At 37.0% G+C, this 9,335-nt stretch overlaps 1 protein-coding gene across 1 annotated transcript; it reads right to left on the bottom strand.

Annotated features, from left to right (window-relative positions):
- Positions 1 to 4,122: 4,122 nt before the first annotated feature.
- Positions 4,123 to 8,443, bottom strand: LOC142644286 (3-hydroxy-3-methylglutaryl coenzyme A reductase 1). Its single transcript, XM_075818933.1, has 4 exons — positions 7,303 to 8,443; positions 6,529 to 6,710; positions 5,097 to 5,443; positions 4,123 to 5,015 (listed from the first exon to the last, which is right to left on the bottom strand). The coding sequence occupies exons 1-4, from the start codon at positions 8,250 to 8,252 to the stop codon at positions 4,773 to 4,775; spliced, it is 1,722 nt and encodes a 573-aa protein (XP_075675048.1). The 5' UTR covers positions 8,253 to 8,443; the 3' UTR covers positions 4,123 to 4,772.
- Positions 8,444 to 9,335: the final 892 nt, after the last annotated feature.

The following is a 9,335-nucleotide window of genomic DNA, read 5'->3' as shown; positions in this document are numbered from 1 at the left end:
TTTGTTAGGGGAATATGGAAGAATAGGAATGAGATCATCCATGGAGGGAAAGGTAGGCCTGGGAGAGTAGTGGTACGAAGTGCATTAATGATGATGGATGAGTATCAAAGTGCAAATGAAAGTCTCGAAGTTGGCTAGAAGAGTACAAACACGATAGTGAGGTGGAGCCCACCGCAGCAGGAGAAGTATAAAGTGAAAGGTGATGGCGCTGTCTTCACCAAGAGAAAGCAAACAGGAATAGGGGTGGTTATCAGAGATAGCGCAGGGGAGGTGGTCGCTGCACTGAGCAAGAGGCTTGCGGTCCCGCTTGGAGCACTAGAGGCAGAAGCAAAGGGGCTGGAGCAGGGGTCCGATTTGCTGCAGAAGTTGGAGTAAGGGATGTTATCTTCGAAGGAGACTTGCTCACGGTCTATAATGCAGTCCACGGTATTAGCACGACATCGTCGACCATTCAGAACATAGTTACAGGTATACTCCAACAAGTCCAAGGCTTTAGAACGTTTGCTTTCTCACATATTAAAAGGCAGGGGAATGCCCCAGCCCACATATTGGCCTAGTATGCCTGTAAGATTGATGACTTTATCACTTGGATTGAGGAATGTCTTGGTCCGATTGAATTCGTATGTGCTTAGGATGTATGTGCTTTGAATATTTCATGAATAAAAGTTTTGGTCTTCCTATAAAAAAAAAAGGTCTCGACCCTACAACGAGTTAGGTCTTTCCTAACAGTTGCAACTAGAGATGGATCACGTTGGGACCATGGTCCCAATGCCCCCAAACTATTTTCTCAAAAGAAAATTTATTTGATAATAAACATATTAATATAAATATTTGAAGTTTGTCTACTAGTAATTCAATTAGTCCAAAGAGTGTAAAAAAAGGTCGGATTGCCTATAATTTGTGGCCCTCCTCAAAGGAAAAAAAAGTTTTAAAATTAAACATTTTAGAATATTATATTCTACAAAGTTGGTGCTTCACGCATTTAGTAAACAAAATATATTGCAGATGGGAATAAGCTATCTAGAAGTAGAACTTGATGCCAAGATTGTTGTTGACCTTGTGCTTGCTGCCTCAAATGCTTTAGGAGCTTACTCCTCCCTCTTGAATGATTGCAAGTGCCTCCTAAACAGGTTTCGTCAAGTCAAGGTGGATCACGTTATTAGGGAAGCAAATCGGTGCGCTGATGGGCTCGAAGAGGGGCTGCACTCAACAAATAGATTTTGTTATCTTCTTTGAACGCCCTTCCCCTGAATTTGTTTGTTTTGTTAACTCAGATATAAATGGTTTGTACTTAAGGCGGGTTGCCAATACTCTACCTCCTTTGACTTGATTGTTGTTTAATGCAAGTTCCTGTTAACCAAAATATATACATATATATATATATATATATATATATATATATATATATATATATATATATATATAAATTTTTTAAAGTTTGGATATTTGAGTCTTAAGGCTAGACATTTGGGGTTTTTTGTTTTGTTATACACACATACTGGTTGGATTCAAATTAAACTTGGTGTAATCTTAAATAGTATTACACTATTCAATATTTTTTTTAATTGGATACGAATTTTGACAAATTTACCGTTAGATTACATTATTTTTGTATGTTCTCCATGCTTGCAAAATTTCAAGGTAGTCAATGATTATAGTCATGTTATTAATCAATTGTTTAAATTTAAATTTTTGTAGTTTAAAATAATGCATAAAAGATAAGTTTATGGAGTGAGTGGTACATAAAATTTGATTGGCATAAAATTGACATATATGTTAAGAACATATAGAATATGTAATCCAACGGTGAAATTTTCAAAATATGACTTCAATAACAAATTATTAGGTGGTGTAACATTACTTAGGGTTACACTATATATATCTTGCCATATATGTGTATATATATATATATATATATATATATATATATATATTGAAAATCTCATTGTTGGATTACATATTCTATATATTCTTAACATACACGCCAATTTTCATGCCAATCAGATGTTGAAATTTTGCATAAATTCATTTTTATGCATTATTTTAAACTACAAAAAACTTGAATTTAAATAATTGATTGGTGATATAAGTATTGATCTTTGATCACTTTGAAATTTTACATATATGAAGAATATACGAAAATAATATAATTCAACGGTGGATTTATCAAAAATCACATCCAATTAAAAAAATAAAATGATATAATATTATTTAAAGTTACACCAGGTGTAATTTGAACTAAACTATTTCTCTCCCACACACACACATGTAACAAAAAAAAAAAAAAAACAAATGTCAAGCCCTTAACACTCAAACGGCCAAACTTTAAAAAATAATATATTTTGCTTACTAAAAGATTTTAAGTACGTGAAACACCAATTTTGTAGAAAATAATATTTAAAATATATAATTTTGTATTTTTTTTTTCTTAGAGGAGGGCCACATATTATAGGCACAAGCGGACACTTTTTTACACTCTTTGGACAAATTGAATTACTAGTAGTCAAACTTCAAATATTTATATTAACATATTTACTATCAAATAAATTTTTTTTTTGGGGGAATAAATAGGAAGGGGGTATTGGGGCCAACGTCCCAATATGGTTCTTCTCTTTAGGAAAGGCATAACTCGTTGTAGGGTTGAGACCTTTTTATGAACAGATAGACGATTTTTCTATAATTAGGATACTACACATTTTTATTATTTTTATTTTTATCTTAAATAGTACACTACATATTATTATTGTATGTAACATCACCTTTACAAGATCACCATCTTTATGTGGGACCATTAATCTGTACTCATTGTGTAAGGGATCTAAAGCAATGAATTCGTTGTATTCCACCAGTAGCAAACACCTACATAAACTACACATAATATATTCGTTGTCAATAATATGATATAAGAATTTAATCAATCCTATAGAAATGTACAGCATTTCTAACATTTATACACAAAAGAAATGACATAATATGATTATTATGAAGAAATGGAGAGCATTAGAACAAACTATTGCAAAATTATAACATCACCCTCATAGGATCACCATCTTTATATGGGACCATTGATATGTACTCATTATGTAAGGGTTCTAATGCAATGAATTTCTACTCATCTATAATATATTCATTGTCAATAATATGATATACAAATTTAATCAACCCTATAAATATTTACACGATTTTTTTTTTGATGAGATAGTTACGTGATTTCTAACATTTATACACGAAAGCAATGACATAATATGGTTATTAAGAATAAATGGAGAGACCACTGTGCACTTTTGGTGTGATGGTCACTCCACAAGTATAAGGAGCTTCACACACATATACACTTAGATTATGCTAGAGTAAAATTTTTATTTTGTAAAAAAAACAAATGGTGAGTATTAGGCAAAACTATGGAAAAATTATAACATCACAAATAACTTGACCAAAAAAAAAAATTCATAGTTGATGTTACTTCCTCTTTCCATGATGCAAATGACAAATAAAGGATGAGATCGTTACTTAGAGACCCACTAAATAGATTGCTCTAGAAAATAATGATAATGTCAAGCCCTTAAGACTCAAATATCCAAACTCAAACATCTGTATTCCATAAAAATAATTTCTCTTTTGGTTGGTTAATGAAACCTTGGAGAGAGAGAGAGAGAGAGAGATGCAACGCGATGTTCAAAATGGGACCTGGCTTGCTTGGGAGCCAGTACGTATTTTATCATTTATGTTGTAAATGGGGTAATTCCCTTTTCTGTACTTCGAAAGAATAGTGTGAGGCAGTGAGGTCAAGTTAGTGCAGACTGGTTTGTTTGTGAAAGTTGGGTAGTCTTGCGTACAAGTTGTGTTCCAGAGTATAATTCTTAGGTACTCCCGGCACAGAAAATAGTGCTCCCTCCTCTCACATTCATGGTAGAGTCCGCTCATTAAATTCATGATAGTGTTCACCATTAATGTGAGAGAAAGAAACACCATTTCACTATATTCCGAAACTACCTAAGAATTTTTCGTGTTCCAAGTGCTTATTTGGTAGTCAGCCGAAAGTTCCCAGTTCTTGGCTGAAACAACAAAAATATGTCTAGTCTGCTTAATAAAGTTTAGAGAGAGAGAGGTGGGGACCTGGCATTAATATATACCCAATCTGACACAAGCAGCAAGAGATATTGCAATGGGGTAATTCTTACATGCTTTGGAGCAATGCTCCCTCCTCTCACATGAGGGTGCAGAAAATTACAATAAGTCCAATATACAGAGGCAAATAAAATAAGTGCATGGCATTGGCAGTAACCAAAATAGAAAATCTATTCTTCTAATCAATTTCTGGGGAGGCGCCATTGTTGTGTACTAGGGTGACAATAGGAAACACATAAACACCACGAGACTAGTAAGGAGAAAAGAGGCCAGCTGGTCCCCAGCTACAAACATTTTAATTTCAAATAACAACAAAGACAGAACAGAGACTAAAGCGACAACTAAGGACACAAACACAGACCACATATTTTGGTGGGGGCGATTTTAAGCTCACGGGGTGGCCAGGATATGAAATCATACTATCAGAGAGAGAGAGAGAGAGAGCAACACAACCAGACCTTATCTCCCCCAATTCCTCCATTAACATCCTTTACAGCTATGAAAGCAAAAGCAATCTCACATGGGCACCAACTGCTTAATTTTGCTTTGCTCTTCCCCCACCTGGCTTCTATTCATCTCTCCTCCCAGCCTATTTTGCATTTTATTTCTAGTTCATTTCAATTGCTGGGGCCGCCTTTTTTTCTTCAAGATGATATTTTGGTCACGTCCCTGCTGGATCGGTTGTATTTCATGTGACTCTTGACAAGCTGTCCAGCTGCAATGGCAGACATCAGGGAGAGCTCTCCTGCCAAAACAGCACCAGCTACAATGGTGGCTAAGAGCCTTGAGTTTGATCCTGGGGACTCTTTGCTTGCACCCTTCACACCAAGCAAATTTAAGCAAGCAGACTGAGAAGCAAGTTGAGTCCCACCTCCAATGGTACCAACCTGACAAAAACATAAATCAAATAAACCATCAAGTTTAGAATCAATAATTCAATTAATTATAACTAGGGAATTCTTGATTACCTCAATAGAAGGCATAGTCACAGAGATGTGAAGATCCTTCCCATCATTGAGGGCCTCAATCATGGTGATGCAGTGAGAACTCTCAATATTTTGTGCCGGATCTTGGCCAGTGGCAATAAAGATTGCAGAAACAATGTTGCTGGCATGGGCATTAAATCCACCAAGAGCACCGGCAACTGCAGAACCAGCAAGGTTTTTAAGCATGTTGAGCTCTACCAGGGCTGCTACATTGGTCTTCAATACCTTCTTCACCACCTCTTCCTTGATTATTGCTTCACAAACAACAGATTTTCCACGTCCTTCAATCCAATTTACAGCGGCAGGTTTCTTGTCCGAACAAAAATTTCCTGCTCAATTACGTAACGTGTAAATAACAAGAAACTGAACTGATATTTCCAAGCTTGATTCTTTTATTTATTTTATTTTTAAAAAAAAAGACATTTACACAATGAATATGGTTTCTTTAAAATATAAATAAATTGGCCTAGCCTTAGGAAATTAACTCACATACATCCATATGAAAAGAGAGATCTAAATAGTCAGCAAGTACAAAGGAATTACTTTCTTATTCCATTTTGTTAAATTTCACTCACATCTCTAATAAGACAACTGCTTATAAAGAGAAGTCTAAATGAAATGAACTTCTTAAAAAGAATTGCAGCATGATGTTGAAAGAGAAAATATTTTAAAATTCATTCACAATTGAGGGGCCAGAGTTGGTGCTAATAATTCACCAAGTATGCACATGATATGGTGCTTAAACAACACATAGCGTTCTTTTCAAGATAAAAATGAAGGGATCCAAAGATAAAACAACTGCTGTCATGTGGGAGAATCTGCTTTTGCATACACATTAATTACTGAAATAGCAAACTTGATATTTTACTGCAACTAAAAGTCCACAATTTTTTACTCATAGAAACAACAAAACCTTAATACAAAAATTTTAGGGTCAACTGTGGATTTCTATAGTAAATCCATTCATAATAATGTAACAAAATTTTACGCTGACTGTCAACTTAACCATAGTAAATAATACCAAAAAAAAAAAAAGAAGAAAAAAAGAATAAAAGATAGAGCTCAAACAATAAGCTGGTGTTAAAAGTTTTAAACATTTTAAAAGACAGTTCGACATAGATAAGGATAATGAACCCATACCAATAACTCCATCGAATTAATACAGATCTAATTTGAAGTATTGTCAAATCAGTTGAATTCGCAATTTCTTATGGACTGATGTTGACAAATATCCATGGCAAATAAATTGAAACATCAATTCAAGACAGAAGATAAATCCATTATTGGGGGTAAAAATACAAGCCCAAGAAATAGCTTACTCATAGAAGTAAAATATATCCAGCCTAAACCAGTCTCACCAACCACTAAACTGTAAATTCTCAACTTTTATAGTAGCAAAGAGCAAGGCACTCACCGGAGATGCCAATTACATCCATGTCAGGGAAATCAGTTTGAAGAAAATCAAGAACATTTTGAACCCCTTTCGACACCATGTTCATTCCCATCGCATCACCTGTGCTGCAGGTAAATCTCATATACAGATTCTTCCCAGCGAGAGAGCAATGAATACTTTGTAACCTCGCAAATCTACTCGACCTGCAATCAATTAAACCAATGTCACTATCACTGAACAACTTCTTCTTTTTTTCTTTTTTTAGAATCCTAGAACTGAACTGCCTTAAAATCAATACTCTCTTCATTTAATAGTATTAATTATTAGTAGGATCAGATAAACCACCAACTTTCACTCAAATACTTTTTTTTTTTTTTGAAAAACAAACACACACACAAGGTAGAGGGAAAGGAAAGGGGTTGTAACTTTCACTCAAATACTGATTTTTCTTTTTTCCTCTCTCTTCTTGGACACAAAATTGTAAAATTCTGATTTCCTAACAGTAATTATTCTTCTCAGAACAGAACCAAAAAATAAAATAACCACTGACAAAACCAAGGCATCACCCACCGAAAAACCAAAATAGACGTGTCCATGTATTTGAACCTATCAACATCATCGTTCTTCAATCAAAACAGAGGGCAACGAAAAGAAAAAAAATACAGACAAACTATAAAATCAAAGTCAAAACAAAAAACCATAAAGAAAGACAACTAAGCAAGAATCAAATTAAAGAAAGTCAGAAGACAAGTAGCAAATGAAAATAAACACGTGACAAGACAGAAAAAAACAGACCTGTTGAAAACAACAGACAAAGCATCGAAATTGACTGGATCTTCCACGAAGAACTTCAACTCTGAAGCTCTTTTAGCAGAGGCGAACCTCACCACTGGCGCTCTCGTCATTCCGTCCCTCAACAACGTGCTAGTGGCCCCACCTGACACGTGAATGGCTTTGCAGCCACGGTTTGTGCTAGCCACAAGGCACCCTTCGGTTGTAGCCATGGGCACCGAGTACTCGAACCCATCCAGCAACAAGGGTCCCGCAATTCCCACCGGAATTTGAATATACCCAATTGGCATTTCGCAACACTGCCCCAGAATCGAAGCGTAATCGAACCCTTCTAGAGGCAACCCCTGGACTGACCGACCTGTGGTTCTCTGCAACGCTTCGCGTCGAATCGAGGCGGCTCGCTTACAGTCACCGAGCTGTGATTCTAGCGAGTGCGAAGCGATTTTGCCGACGAGGACCGATTGGACGATCTCCTCGTCTTCTTCGGTGGAGAGAGTTGAAATCAACGGTTCAGGATGGGGCTGTGGTTGCTGCGGTGGCCTACGGCGGGGATCTTCGATGAGGAAGTTGTTGTGGTGGTGGTTGTCCAGGTCCCACGCGTCGTGAGAGGCGCGTGAGATGAAGGACTGCACGAAGTCGATGCCGAAGAAACCGAGGAGGTAGATGAAGGAAGCCATGAGGGAAACAATGGCGGCGATCTCCGGGAGCGAGACCAGGTGGAGGGGCGTGGAGTTTCGGATCTTGTCGCGCCACCGGTGGAGCAGGTAGTACGCCACCGAGAAGAACAGCGTGAAGAACACGGCGTTCGTCAAGTAGAGTGGCAAAGGCAACGCGTCCGATGCTTTCGGGGTTGCCGGTTTGTTTGGTTGTTGGCGGCGGCGGGTCCCGCTGTCGTGCACGGTCGTGGCGAGAGGCCGTTGTGGCGGCTTCGGGGCCCGCCGGCTGATATCCATTTTATTCACCGGCGGAGATAAACAAACTGAGTTTAGTTTTTTTTTTTTTTTTCTCTCTTTTTTTTTAATTTAATTTTTTTACTTTTAAGGAAAAAAAAATTAAATTTAACATAAAAAGAGAGGAGGGCTGACAGAGGAGAGGCACAGTGCGTGAGGTGGCAAAAGAGAGAGCGTGACTCGTGAGTCTTAGCGAAGGTTTAGGACTCGAAGTGGTTTAAATAGAGAGCGCGGGTGTCGACTCAACTACACACGTGTGAGATACTGTCCTCGAAGCAGACATTGGCCTCTCTCACAGCTCACTTCTCACCACTTTGCACGTGCTTCCTACCTTAGCTCATTCGTTACAACAACAACAAAAAAAAAAGAAAAAAAGAATAATACTAGGTTACCATATTTTCGCACAACAGGTCATATCAAATCTAGGTCTATTATTGAAAGTTTGAATTTACTTTTTTGTCCTCCAGTAATAATTAGTAATAATCTGTTAATTCACCGTCAATTATTTTTGGTACGATTATCATTCCACAAATAGAAGTATTTGTGAGGTGTAGAGACTTATGGCCTGTTTGGGAGTTTAGAGGAGGAGGAGAGTAGAGGGGAGTAGAGGGGAGGGGAGTAGTGGGGAGGAGAGTAGAGTAGAATGATTACCCTCCACTTGTTTGGATGTTTTTATAATTAGTAAGGGGGAAGGGAGTAATTAGCCCTTCCCCTTATTTTTAACATTGTAATTTTATAAATATAATAAGGGTAAATTAGGTAACTTACTTTATCAATAATTTTATGTGCTCTACTCTCCCTCCAAATCTCTCCAATTTGGGGGAATTAAAAATGAGGGAGTTGGAAGTAGTTGAAACCCCTTCAAACCCCTCCAAACCCCTCCCCCTCCTTCCTTAAAAAACTCCCAAACAAGGTAATTGAATTACTCCCCTTCCCTCTACTCTACTCCCCCTCCTTTTTTAAACATCCAAACAGGCCATTAGAGTTAGGGTTCAAGTCTCTATGAAGGAGTTTCACACACATATACACTCAGATTAAATAAAAAATTAGAGTAAAATTTCTATTTTATATAAAAAAATATTTGTA

Source organism: Castanea sativa, chromosome 1 (genome assembly GCF_040712315.1).
Source record: "Castanea sativa cultivar Marrone di Chiusa Pesio chromosome 1, ASM4071231v1".
Classification (NCBI taxonomy): Eukaryota; Viridiplantae; Streptophyta; class Magnoliopsida; order Fagales; family Fagaceae; genus Castanea; species Castanea sativa.
The sequence above is the reverse complement of the archived record's forward strand: the minus strand, read 5'-3'. Positions and strand labels throughout refer to the sequence as shown.

Excerpts from the sequence above, each read along its gene's own strand:
- LOC142644286 (XM_075818933.1), bottom strand. The coding sequence starts at position 8,252 with ATGGATATCAGCCGGCGGGCCCCGAAGCCGCCACAACGGCCTCTCGCC. Across the intron at positions 5,444-6,528 it reads GGATGTAATTGGCATCTCCG|GAAATTTTTGTTCGGACAAG; the intron begins GTGAGTGCCTTG and ends GTAATTGAGCAG. Across the intron at positions 5,016-5,096 it reads TGACTATGCCTTCTATTGAG|GTTGGTACCATTGGAGGTGG; the intron begins GTAATCAAGAAT and ends TGTTTTTGTCAG.